A 14,149-nucleotide genomic window follows, 5' to 3' on the forward strand; every position below is an offset into this window, starting at 1 on the left:
AGTGAGACCATCTATGTGAAAAAAAAATATATATATAATTTATTTTAAATTTGATTCTTTTCAAACTCTAGAAAACTTTCAACATTGATCAGGGTACTAACAATAGAAGCATTTTCAAACTACTTTTTTGTAAATTCATATACTAGCAGTAAAAGTGTCTTTGAAGTTATTTTTTTAAGAGTTCAAGGATATTTTTGAAATAAAACATTAATAATTTTCATCCAAAACTAATGGTAAGGATATTTTTAAACTGTTTTCAAAATTTATAGATATTTTTTAAACTTTTGAAGATTCAAAGATGTTTTTAACATAAAATATAAAGTTTAAAGGTATTTTGTATAATTTAACCTAATTGAAAACTTCAACTATTATAAGAGGAAACCCAAACATTAGGTAAGTTATAATAGTTTACTCCATCCAAAGCAAGTTGGAAGCAAATCGGGGCCAAACACCCTCTCACAAGGGCTCTTCTAAATTCTTAGATTATCTGTTCAATGCAGCTAACTATAGATAAAACTTATAACTCAATCCACAAGTTCTTGATATTTACATTTTTCTAGAGGTATTCAGAACAGAAGCATGCTAAAGTAATATATACAAATATATAATAACATTAGTCTCTTAAGTGTACTAAGATATTGAGTTTGGAACAGCAGAATCAAGTAACTTAAATTTAAGGATCTTATGTACAGATGCAACAGGCTTTAACTCCTTTCTGGGAGCTTGTTTTGGTTCAGCTGCTTCTCTCGAGCGACGATTTGATTCAGATGGCTCAGCTTCTTCTTCAACCACAGGGACTTCCTCTACATTAGGGAACGTGACTTCAGTGTAAGACAATGGTCTTCCAACATCTATTGAAATGCTTAAAGAGAACAAATTGAAAACTTGCTTTAAAGTTCAGGAATCAAATGGCTTCATTTCATTTAAATTTTCTCACCTTCTGCGAAGGTAAGACACGTGCCTATGGTTTCTTCATATTCTCCAATCTACAAAAGAGAGGTAAAACAAATATTTTAATATGAAAGTTACATAGAATTATTGCCTGTTAATCACAAAGAATAGACTACAACAGCCTTGCCAGTTGCCCCAAACCAAAAGATTAGAGAGTAAGATCAATGTCATTTAAATTGTGAGCATTAGCATAAATTACTATACATCTGAAGCTTATCCTTAAATGGTAAAAATTTAGGTCCTCTAACAACCATAGTAAACAAATCAACTGTAAAGAAGGAAATGGTGCATAAATGTGCTCATGTGTAAACTCAATAATGCCATGAGACTACATATTATGGTTCTGCTGCAGTACACTAGGTGTAGAGATTGTATCTTATTAGCAACTTACCATCTTAATTTTGTCGCAGATGGTCAAAATTGGATTCATGGTGTCTAAACCCTGAAAAAAAAAATTAATCAAAATTCACATAAACCGTACAAATTAACAGAATGCTTGCCCAACAACATACATAATTTTTTTTTTCTTAAAGCTCGCTGCATGTAAGAATAAAAAACCAATCAAACCCTCACACGATACTCCAGGAAAATACAAATTGTGTATCGGTCTGGGCTTCTAGCACTGAATCCTAGTAGAGGGGAGTACTCATGGTTGGAAAGAATTTGTAATAAAGTAATTAAACGTACTAGTTAACCACTTCTCTCTATATAGGTATACAGAATTAAAGTATAACCTTATTTTGAGTAGTTGTCATGACGACTAATGTAATTTGCTCTCTCTCTCTCTCTCTCTCTTTTTTCCCTCAAATCAAACCAATTTATGAAGGTGGGGCTTGCCCTTATCTATTGTAACTTGCATTCATTCTTTTTTAAATCAATTAGATGCCCTTTCCTTTGGCTTAGCTCTCCACCAAGTTTGGTATTGCTGTTTAACTAAGGCTAATGTACAATATGCATAAGCAAACAGGAAGCAGTGTAACAAGGATTCTGAAGTTGGAGAACTAGCCATGGTGCACTTAAGGAACAGTAGCCCAAGTAGCCCTCCTGAGGGTACATAGAAAAAGGAGATTGGCCCTTGCAAAATTCTGAAGTGAGTGAGAAAAATAAGTAGCTTTTTACCATAACCTACCATCTGATCTCAACATTTCTAACTTTCCTTCAAAAATTTCAAGTTTTTTTTCTTAGGAGGAGGTTAATGGTATAGGCATAAGGGTTAAATTGTAATCTTATGTTGATGAGTTGTTAGGATTAAGTTTTACCTAAGGTTATTTTATATTAACTTCATGGAACCTAATGCCATTCACTCTCATTCCCCTGAAATCTAACCTACTTAGACTTATAAAGATGGAGCTTCACCTTTTGCATTCATTTTTTAAAAATCAATAAGACAACCCCTTTCTTGGCTTAGCTCCCCACTAATTCTCACAACAAATGGCCTTCAATTTGCTCCAAAGAATATCAATAAGTATCCCTAAATATGCCATTAAATATATCATATATGGACAAATGTACAATCAATTTTCTGTATGATACATGTATTGGAAGTTATGGAGATTATTCTTGTACCTGTTAAAGTCTAATTCAATTCAAATGTAGTATTCTTAACTGCTTAAAGGGGAAATTAATAAACATCTCATTTTTAATTTAACAACGTAAACTTGAAAGCAAATATTTAAATATCAAGAATTAGTTCGCAGAAAAAATTTAATTACTTGATAATTAGAGTAGGTCAGAAACATACAGATAGAACATATGGAGCATTGGGTGGAATGTCAAGCAGCGATACATCACCAAGGTCAAGCAATACATATTCTTCCTCGACATCACAGGCAGAATCAATTGTAGCTTTCTCCATGTTCCTTAGAGATACCTCTGAAAAATAAATTGAATTTGTCAGCGGCTCAGCAATATCAAACAAAGCTTATGGCTAACCCCTGATTTTGATAGGTTTCCAAATCAGTGTGTTTGAATGCACATGAGAAAAAGATACCAAAGGAATTTGAAATCAGTTGCGGTTTGATTTGATACCTAGGTAATATCAAATAAAAATTTGAAATCAGTCGGAGCTCCGGCGGTAGCGTGGCGACGATGGACGCTCGGCGGCGGAGGAGTCGCGCGGTGGCTGGGCTGCTAAGCGGTGCTGCAAACCGGATGAGACTGAGAAACAGAACGAGAGAGAGAGAAAGAAAGAATGGGGAATAGAGGAGGGCCTTACCGGCGGTGAATGCGGCGGATGGCGAACGTCAGATGTAGGCGAGAGCAGAGGCGGTCGGCGGTTGGACGGAGGAAGGGCGCCGGCGTCTTCTTTGTTCGTATGCGTTTAGCGTGGGTAGAGAAAAAGGTTGCAACGGGCTTGGAGGAGAAGGGCCCCTGACCCACTCATGGCTCGCGTGAAGTATTAAAAAAAAAAAAAAGGGGGTTTCTTTATTTTATTTTATTTATAAATTTTCTCACACACAAATGTATGTAAATCTAGTTTTAAATTCTCTATTTCTTCCCTAAATTTGAAAATTTCAAAATTTTCGAATCTTTCATCAAATAAAATTCAAACAATCAATAATATTAATAATCTTATCAAATTATCTAAATGATTGGCTAAAAGTTAAAATAAAAGGTAAATAAAATCCAATAATTTAAGATAATTAATTTGAATTTATCAAAGAAATAAGAAGAGAGTTTGGAGTTTTATGATAGTCTCTTTAAATGTTGAATGTGATGTTTCTATCAATTAATATTTAAAAATTAATAAATAGATAATTTTTTAAATGTAGTTGATTGATATGCTCTTGAAAATTTTTTAGTTCCCCAAGAGTACTATATTCGTGCACGATATAAATTTATTTTCATAATTATTATTGGACTCCACATCACATTTGATTTGAAAAATTATTAGTATATTTTAATTAATATTTTGTTTATTTGTTAATTTACATTAATTCATATTTTCGAATTAATTACTTAATTATCATATTTTTCTGTACGGCTATAAATAGTGAATTTAGATGGTAATAAGAAGTTTTTTTTTTTATATATAATCATTTGGATATAGAAATTATGCATTTAGCTAAATGAACTAAATCCTCCATTTTAAACATTGCTTTTTATTTCTTCTTCCAAATAGAACTTTAGAACACTTGCATGAGAATTGATGACATGAAACCAACTATCTTCCTGTAAATAAATAAAAAAAAAAAAGGGTTTAGTTAAATGAAGATTTGGGAAAAGAAAAAAAACCGGACCTAATTTCTTAATAAAACTTACTAGTTCAAGCTACTTGCATTGCATAAAATGAAATTCATCTTCACTTCCAAGACTTTCTATCACACCCACTCTCGAGCCATGTTACCCTTACCCGGAAGGAGATATAAGGAAGGTAAATACCACTATTTTGTGATACTTACTGCCCATCTGAATGTTTTTATCTTCCTAAATTTTAAGCCAAATATAAACAACAGCTATTGACTTAACTTATTTTATTACAAACAGTATAACGTTTATACAATCTCCAGACTTAATTCAATAATTCAAAACTCTTAGCTGCAATTGTTTACAACAACAACTTAAATTCGAAAGTGTGGCTATGGTGTGACAGACCTTGACTTTAGCAACACCTTGAAACTCCCCTCTTTCGTTACCTTAGAAGAAAAATATAGAGGAAAAGAGTGAGCTTCAAGAAGCCTAGTGAGTGACTAAATTAAAAAATAAATCTCATGCTTGAACTGGAAACTAGTAATTGAAAACTGAAATTGAAACTGGCCAAGTAAACATTCTTGCATAACTTTAAAACATAATATTTTTGTAACGTAGTTGAACTATTCCTCGGTTGAGAGTAACCTTCTTACTCAACTCCCAATAACTAGCCTCTTATCTGAGAGCAAACCTTCTTGTCCACTCTCTACTGTACTTAACTTTTTAACTGCTTTATTATTTAACTGAGAGAAGGAATCCTCTTGTCCAACTTTCCATACTATTTTAGGTTAAGGTGTGTCGCCTTTGTCCACTACCTTTCACCTAGTCTTTCTCATGCTATCCCAGGTTAAGGTGTGTCGCCTTTGTCCACTACCTTTCANTAGTCTTTCTCATGCTATCCCAGGTTAAGGTGTGTCGCCTTTGTCCACTACCTTTCACCTAGTCTTTCTCATGCTATCCCAGGTTAAGGTGTGTCACCTTTGTCCATCACCTCACCTAGTTTTCCTCATGCTGTCCTAGGTTAAGGTGTGTCGCTTCTGTCCATCACCTTTCACCTAGTCTTTCTCATGCTATCCCAGGTTAAGGTGTGTCACCTTTGTTCATCACCTTACCTCATGCTAACCTAGGTTAAGGTGTATCACCTTTTTCCATCACCTTACCTAGTCTTCCTCATGCCTTCATAGGTTAAGGTGTGTCACCTTTGTCCATCACCTTACTTAGTCTTCCTCATGCCTTCCTAGGTTAAGGTGTGTCACCTTTGTCCATCATCTTAGCTCATGCTAATCTAGGTTAAGGTGTGTCACTTTTGTCCATCACCTTACTTAGTCTTCCTTATGCCTTCCTAGGTTAAAGTGTGTCATCTTTGTCCATCATCTTACCTCATGCTAACCTAGGTTAAGGTGTGTCACATTTTTCTATCACTTCACCTAGTCTTCCTCATACCTTCTTAGGTTAAAGTGTGCTGCCTTTGTCCATCATTTTCACCTAGTTTTATTTGTCCTACGTGCACGTAGACTGGATCCTATCATCAAGACTCATATCTAGACTCAACTTCTGTACCTTCACATTTAGTCTTTCAATACAGAGTTATCCACATTTCCTAAGGGAACATTGCGTCAAGGCTTATATCTAGAGCCTAGCTCTAGTGCCTTCATCTCTGATCCTTTAGTACTGAGTTATTCCTACTTCCTAAGGAAACATTCTCACCTTTACTAAGATTTAGCTCTCTTAAGGTATCTCTTATTGACACATACTCTTTATCCTTAAAGTGCATAGCTCAAACATACTTAGTAGCTTCATACATCATTACATGTTCATAATATTAGAGATAGGCGTCACTTGGGAAAACTTATTGAAAACTAGTCAACATGAAAAGTTTTCAGTAAAGATGGATTTGCTAAATCATTCATAAAGCTTTTGTAAAACATTTAAAGCATTCAAAGTCACTCACAGCCTTGGTCAATCTTCCTAGGGTTGATAAGCTTCTTCTATTGATGTCAACTCTAAGAACATAACAACATATTTTAGCTACTAGCTATGGTCTCCCTTTTAAGATTAACTTTTCATATTCATGTTCACATTGTTTTTAACATAGGGATCTTACCTACTAACGCCAGCTTCACTAGGCGTTGACACTTAGAACCCCCCTCTTGGTGCTAAACTTCACTATGCGACAACCACCATTCTACCACACAACCTTGCGCCAATGCAACACCTAGGCGCCCATTACATGCCTTATGCATCCAAGCTTTCAGCTCAGCCTTGTTCTTTGGCATCCAAGCCTCTTATGATTGCCTACTTAGCCCCACGCTCAACCTCACATAGGCTAGCATTCATCTCAGCACGTGCACACATGCAGACCATCGAGCTACTGCTTATTGATCCCAAGCAGCTGTCTGCTTGTTCAACATTTCTAGATTCAACTTATAATTTAAATAACTTAATTTTCAGACCTTTTCTACGGAAATTTCCTTCAACAAACTTTCTTAAAAATTTCTTTAGATGCTTACCTCAAAATTTGAGCTCAGAGTTCTTCGTAGTTTGGCCGGAATTCTCAAAACTCTAACACTAGCCTTGAATTACCTGAGAGCTTGACCTTCTTGTACTTTCTTCAAATTTTCAGCAAGTTCTTGATGGTTTCTTCTTTCGACAGCCCTCCACCATCAACTAGACTTCCTTATCTTTAAGATGGCATTGAAATCTCTCTAAATGCTCAAGTGGTTTGCTCAAAATAACTTTTTGAAGTCAGCTTTTCCCTTTTGTACTTAAATCTGCCAGTCATTCATCCTTAATAGGTTGCCATAACACCCACTTAGTGGGCTGATTCCACTAAACCAACATAGCTGGCTTTCCTAAATGGTGCTTAAAGCTGATCGCTCATGCAAAACTCGATGCACGATGGCATACTCGATGCTCGATGGTATTTTACTCGATGCACAATGACATTTACTCGATGCACGATGGCATTTATTCGATGGACGATGGCATTTACTCGATGCCTGATCCCTTCCTTGCTTGTGCATATTCGATGCAAGATCCCTTCCTCGCTCATGCATACTCGATGCACAATCCTTTCCTCACTTATGCATACTTGATGCACGATCCTTCCTTGATCACACATACTCGATGCACGATCCTTTCCTCGCTCATGCATGGTTTTTACTCGATGCTCACCTAGCCTTTACTCGATGCTTGCCTAGTGTTTACTCGATGCTTGGCCACCATTTTCACAACCAACACTTAGCCAAAATTTCTTCTTTCTAGGCTAACTTATAAACACCCGAGAGCCAAGTCTCCAACACTTAAGCATTTTTCCTTCTTCATTTCCTTATCCTTTAACCATTTCCCTACAACTCCACATTAACTTAAATATTAAACCCCTCTTTTTACTAATCAACAATAACCATATTTAAATAGGACAAGTAGGGTTTGGGTTTCACACTTTCTTTGCATCGATTATAGCTAAAATGGCTACAACGGCTTCTACTACAAAAGGCAGGATTGTTTTCTTTGTACTTATGCATTCAACATTTAAATGTAAAGAAAAAAAATTTAATTGAAAATAAATTGGTGAGAGATTCAATGTTGAAAGTGTTAAAGAATCAATGTAGTGCGAGATGCCTTTATCTCATATTGGTTAGAATGAGATAACCGATGGTTCTCTAAGGTGCTTAAGTACCTAACAATGATATCAAAATCGATTGTTGACGTTCCGGAGTGGAACCGGCGGAGGATTTTGACCAAGTGTGGCCGAGTGAAGTACCGTCGGAATAGTTGTCAGGATGTCGGCTTTCCGAGGATGGGATTATTGTCAGGAACCAAGGTAGTATGGGATGCCTTTGTCCCACATTGGTTAGAATGAGATAACCAATGTAGTACTTAAGTAGCTTGACTCTCTCACCCTAATTTCTAGTTTTTGGGTGTGGTTCTCTAAGGCACTTAAGTACCTAACACAATGAGAGAGGAAAATTAGAGAAATTTTATCTCTTTGGTGATCCATAAACTTTATTTTTTGGGTAAGAGATGTAATGAACAATGAGAAAAGAAATGTGATCAGATGGAGCAGCCGACGTTTTATTTATGGGTCTCTTTAAAACGAAGGTTTTAACATCCTATAATATCCATACAAAATGGTTACCAAATTTCATCTTTTACTATTCAATTTAAAAAAATTAATAAGGTCCACAAAATGTTATTTTGCTTTGTTTTTAACAATTACCAAATTTCATCTTTTATTATTCAATTTAAAAAATTAATAAGATTCACAAAATGTTATTTTGCTTTGTTTTTAATGATTACCAAATTTCATCTTTTATTATTCAATTAAAAAAATTAATAAGGTCCACGGAATGTTATTTTGCTTTGTTTTTAAATGTCCCATATATTTATTAGCTCACATTATGAAATAAGACATGTACTAATAATTATGGGTGGCATTAGAGCCATTAAAAAAAAAAATAGAAATTTATTTTGAATTCCCAAAATAATTTACTATACCTCAAGAATAATATAACATCGAACTTTGATGTTTCTAATATCTGTCGTCGGTATTTAATGAGAAATTTTATGCATCTAAGGAATTAATAAATTTCAAGGAGAGAACGTTACTTAGTCTCATTTTTAATTTTTAAAAATTTTCATTCATTATTGAAATTCAAATCGTTAATTCTATGAAATTTCATGCATTTATGGAATTTTAACGATAAAACCCATAAAGAAACTTTACTTTTTCTCAAACTTTTTTTTAAAAGATATCTTTTATTTGTAGAAGAATTTTTATGTACTTATGAATTAGAATAATTCACAAAACTAACACTACTAATTCTCAAATTTAATTTTGGTTAGACATTTTCATGTATTTGTGGAATTTTAATAAAAATCCATAAAGAGAACACTACTCCACCCTAAAACTAAATATTTATTTTTATTCCAACTTTAATTTTTTAAAAAATAAGTGAATAATTTAATTTAATCTTTCGATATTCTAAATTTTAGACATGATGGAATTAATTGAGATTAAATTTATGAAAAATATGTACATACAAAATTTGAATAAAGTAAAATGGTGATTTATAATTTAACATGAAATGATACTAAGTATAATATAATAACCGTATTGAAAATAAATCCAAGTTTAATAAAATCTAACAAACTTAATAAATATCAAGTTAAACCGCAACAATAGTAAATTCTCTCCCCGTAAAATTAATATTAAATTAGGAGACATAATTTAGCCATTGCAACAAGAAGAAAAATAAATATTCATAATAAAAGTAAAGAAATTTAAAACCTGAGTAACTTGAAGACCGTGAAATTAACCTTGGGAGGCGAAATAGCAACATATAGTGGTGTTCTTTCGTGACCTCCTTACCTATTACCAATTTTGAATTTGTTGCTATTCTAAGGTCTTAAACATATAGTGGTGTTCTTTCGTAACCTTCAAGCTACTCTAAGGTTTTAAACTATATGTTTTTCTTTCGTGAAATTTCTTTTATTATGAATATATTTATTTTTCAAGCTATTTTTAAACTATATGCTACTTTTTCGAAACTATTTCACCTCCAAGTAGGTCAATTTGAACTATATAGTGTTCTTTCATGAAATTGACCTCCTTACCTCTTACCAATTTCGAAAGATTTAGTATGCATCCCCACTCAATGCGTGAAATTCCCAAGGAAAGATAGAGAGGAAGAGATTTGAGAAAAATTAAGAGGAGTGAGAAATGTAGAGATTGAAGAAAAAAGGGAATGAGAAAATGATCAGTGAGATTGAAAGATCAGGGAGAGACAATTAGAGAAAAATTTGATTCTCAAAAGATATATTTAATTCGAATTATTTTGTTTAACTTTATATATTTAACTCGGGATGATTATGAAGAAAAATAAAAATAGAAAATAGAAAATAGAAAAATGGTAGGACGAAATACGGGATCAACAAAAATGAGATGGAATAGAGAGAATGGAGAAGAGACGCCCGTCCGTGTTCCAAACCGCCTCAAACCAACTACCACCAACCAACAAACACTAACATGTTGGTTTTTGACCATCCTTTGAGACCAAAACTAACACCAACCGATCAATGTACACTCTTGATTTATAGGAGATTGTCATCTTTGTTTAACACATGCAATATCAAAGTCTCTATGTCCAAATGTGCAGAGAAAAGGACTATGTCAATAACCATCATAATATATAATCCACTACCATATCTACCAAACTGCCCAATTTTATAAAATTTGTTGTCATTTTAGCAAGAAATTATGTACCTAAAATTTAATATCGGGCACTCACAAGTATTAAGAAAAAGGTAATTCATTTTCCTCTAATATGCCCCTACCCATTCAAATTTAAAAATCAAGTCAATATCTTTTTCTTATTAACTTTTAACTTTTTTATGTTATATGGTATTATATCTAGCAAAATGGACATCACAATACCAATGCTACATGATTCATATCAAATTTCAGTCTATTAATGTTGGTACAGGGCAGAGCCACCCAATTCATCTAATTTCTTGGGTTGTCATTTCAACACAAAATTAATCAAAACTCATCCTGTATTATCTGTTCTGTTGAATACCATTTTGACAGAAAAATCAACAAAAAGTAGTCAGTAGTGAGATGGACTAAAGAGAAAATTTAGGGACAAAAAGAAGAACACTGCCAATTGAGAATAATAATGAAACACATTCCTGTGAAGAATCTGGCAAATTATATGTGCACAACAAAGAAAAGAGAAGCCAATGAAGCAGACCTTCTACCTTCAAGATCATCAGAGCTTTTAAACAAGCAGTGATCAAAGTGATGCCTTCAGAAATCAGCAAACTGGATTGGTCTCAGTGGCATCAGTGGAAGCTAATACTAATAGGGGTTGAGCAATAATGCCTTCCTTTCTTGCTTTCTTGCGCTCTCTTTGCAGCCTGAAATATTCCCTCTTCCTTGCTCTATAGCTGTTTGGATTCTCAGGCTGCACTTCTCTTGGATAAACACTCACCTGTAATGCAATGAAGTAATTATATGTCGGTTTTGTAAGAATTATTCATATCGAAAGGTTCTCATTCGAAGTGAAAACCTTCTTCTTGTCCGGTCCATACTTCTCGAACTTTACAAGCCCATCAATCAATGAGAAAATTGTATGGTCCTTGCCAAGCCCCACATTTTTTCCAGCATGGAACTGAAATCAATGGAATCGACAAATAAAGAACAACAGAAATAAAACAATAAAGAATCAACCTAGGGATTTATGTGTTAGTTAACAACATTGTCTAGAACAATTCCCTTCATCTTCAAATCAAAGATAATGTTTTCAAATTCATGGATATTTGTCACAACTAGTAAATAGCGAGACCCGGTATTTATTTGTTCGTTGGAAGCACCAGATAACAATATGACTCAATTACGAGAAAAAAAAAGGTTCGATGTATGCTCAAGAATGCCCTAAACAATGGGGGGAACGGGAACGGAGTTCAACTGGATGTAATATACAAAAATGAAATGAGAAATTAATTACCTTAGTTCCACGCTGACGAACGATAATGGAACCAGGTTTGGCAACTTGATCGCCGAAGATTTTAACGCCGAGCCTCTGGCCTTTAGAATCTCGGCCGTTCTTGGTGCTTCCAGCTCCTTTCTTGTGGGCGTTTTCAATGGTTAAAGGGAATGTGTTTGGGAAGGAGAAGGAGAGCTTGGGAGGGGTTTGAATAGAGCCGAAATCGCCTTTGAAGAAAGAGGAAGAAGAGACGAGAGAGAGGCCTTTGAATGCAGCAACTAGGTTTAAACTCATGGCTGCAACGGGGAATTCAGAAAGGAAGAGAAGAAATTGAAGAGGTTTCAGATTGAGAAAGGAAATGGATATGGAGAAGGGAAAGAGACAGAGACGGACCGAATAAAAACCTTATCCTTCGAACCACGATTGCCACAAGCTTGCACTGAACAACACAAAGTCACACAGCCTAAATGAAACCTTATGTTTAACTTTCTACTTTGTCTAATATATATATATATATTATATATATTTGAAAATTTAAAAAAATACTCTTAAAACTTTTTAAAAGTGTTTAAAAAAAACTAATCATCTTTTAAAACTTTCAAAACTACATGAGAAGTGAAAAAAAAAATATTCTTATGGTTAATATATGAACAATAACGGTTAATACTTCTTTACAAAATATCTCTAAACTTTTAAAAGTCGCATTAATACTTGTTGCCATGTGTTCGAACGTGTTCAAGATGACGCAGGACACCAATTTCATCTAAAAGGGTTAATTTTAAAATAAAATCAAATGAATCGTCATCAATCTTTTTTACAATGTGATTGGACACCGAAATAAAATAACTAATATTAAATTTAAAAAAATGGTTTGCAAAAATTAGAGTTGAATTTGGGCGTCATTTGTGTATGAAGAAGGTATTAGCAGCTCACAACACTTGCTTAAAAAAATGCCAAATTTTAAATCTTGAATCAACAATTTTTTTTTTTTGAAGAAATTCATTTTAAAAAGTTTTAAAACAAATGTCTTATTACCCTCATTACTCCAACCTTTGAAACAATGATCCCATAAAATAAATACATAAATTTCATCCACTATATTAGAATTGAGGAAAACTTCTTCACCTCAAGATGTGAGATTACTACCATTTTTCAAAACTTGTCATTTTTTTTATAAAAAAAAATTAATTAATTCATTTTTTTTTCTTGTGATCAAATCTCGAATTCTCAAAGATATGATCTCTCAACTCAACAATTATAGTAAATCGGACTTCTAAATTTACTAGATTCCATTGTAGGAATTTCTTAGGAAAAAATGTGGTCTTAAACAAAATAAATTATTAGAAAATCTTTTGAGACAATATATTAATTTTTAAAGGTTAAAAAACAACCAAAGAATGTAATTTAAAGAATTTTTTTTTGATGATTTAAAAAGAATTTAGAAAATATTTTAAAATTTTAGATAAATTTAAATTAGAAATCATATACCATTACACAAGTAAAACCATGACTTAAAAAATATGATAATAAATTAATTAAACATAAAATAATATATTAAGATCTTAATAAAAACATATTGGAGATTGATCTCGGACTCCCAAAGAATCAATTCCTCATCTAAAAAAATTTTAGGAGATTGGATTCCCAAATTTCCTAGATTCTATCATCAGATATTTTTTTAAAAAAAAAATAGTTAAAAATATAAATAAATTTAACAACTATTAACAATAATATATTAAAACAATAATCAATGCTATAATGAAAGAAAATAAATTAAAATGCTAATTATAAACCTAAAATAAAGATAAATATATAAAGAATAAAGTTTAAGAATAAACTAACAAAGGAAATAAATAATAATATTAACCAAATTGAATTTCTTTTAACTAAGTTATTTTCTCATCTATTTTTTTTTTTACTCCCTTCTTCTCTCCCATTCTAAATTCTTTAATTTTTTCGTCTCAATCTTATTTTGTTACTAAAAAAACTCACAAAAAAAAGAAAAGAGAGTAAAAAAAAAAGAATAAATAAAAAAGATAAACACAAGATAAGAAACAATATGTATAAATAAATAAAAGAGAAACTCACAAAAAAATAAAGAAATAATTGTATTAGAAAGGAAAATGGAAAACTAAGAACAATAACAATAACCAAATGTCTAACCTTTTAGTTTTTTTTTCTTTTCAGGGGAGCTTGAAGAAAAAAAAAAAATTGAAATCCAAAACACTAAACTATTTTATTGTTTGAAGTATGGATCGTTGCCGACCTAAGCTCTACCAATACATCTCCAACTAAGTTAGAGTTTTTCTTGTGTATTGGATTATTGACATTGTAGATTTTTTTTTTCTTCTTTTGTGGAACTCTCCCTTGATGTATGTAAGGATGGAGGTTTTAGAGTATCTAAAGAAGAGTGGATTTGGGGCATAGTTTCTAGGTTTCTTTTTGGATGAGAAAATGAGGATTTTGGGGTTATTATGGATGGAGGCTCTCTAGGGTTTCTAGAGAAAAAGGAGAGAGTTTTT

General features: G+C 32.8%; 2 protein-coding genes across 2 annotated transcripts; both read right to left on the reverse strand.

Moving 5' to 3' along the window:
* Positions 1–441: 441 nt before the first annotated feature.
* On the reverse strand, positions 442–3,350 carry LOC120075999. The gene is made up of 6 exons (XM_039029768.1): positions 3,167–3,350; positions 2,980–3,091; positions 2,693–2,823; positions 1,343–1,393; positions 938–986; positions 442–803 (listed from the first exon to the last, which is right to left on the reverse strand). Exons 3-6 carry the CDS (start codon positions 2,804–2,806, stop codon positions 631–633), a joined length of 387 nt encoding a protein of 128 aa, XP_038885696.1. The 5' UTR covers positions 2,807–2,823; positions 2,980–3,091; positions 3,167–3,350; the 3' UTR covers positions 442–630.
* Positions 3,351–10,677: 7,327 nt separating this feature from the next.
* Positions 10,678–12,108, reverse strand: LOC120075132 (50S ribosomal protein L27, chloroplastic). The gene is made up of 3 exons (XM_039028306.1): positions 11,649–12,108; positions 11,211–11,312; positions 10,678–11,132 (listed from the first exon to the last, which is right to left on the reverse strand). Exons 1-3 carry the CDS (start codon positions 11,919–11,921, stop codon positions 10,956–10,958), a joined length of 552 nt encoding a protein of 183 aa, XP_038884234.1. The 5' UTR covers positions 11,922–12,108; the 3' UTR covers positions 10,678–10,955.
* Between the last annotated feature and the right edge of the window lie 2,041 nt (positions 12,109–14,149).

This window comes from Benincasa hispida, chromosome 4 (assembly GCF_009727055.1).
Source record: "Benincasa hispida cultivar B227 chromosome 4, ASM972705v1, whole genome shotgun sequence".
Classification (NCBI taxonomy): Eukaryota; Viridiplantae; Streptophyta; class Magnoliopsida; order Cucurbitales; family Cucurbitaceae; genus Benincasa; species Benincasa hispida.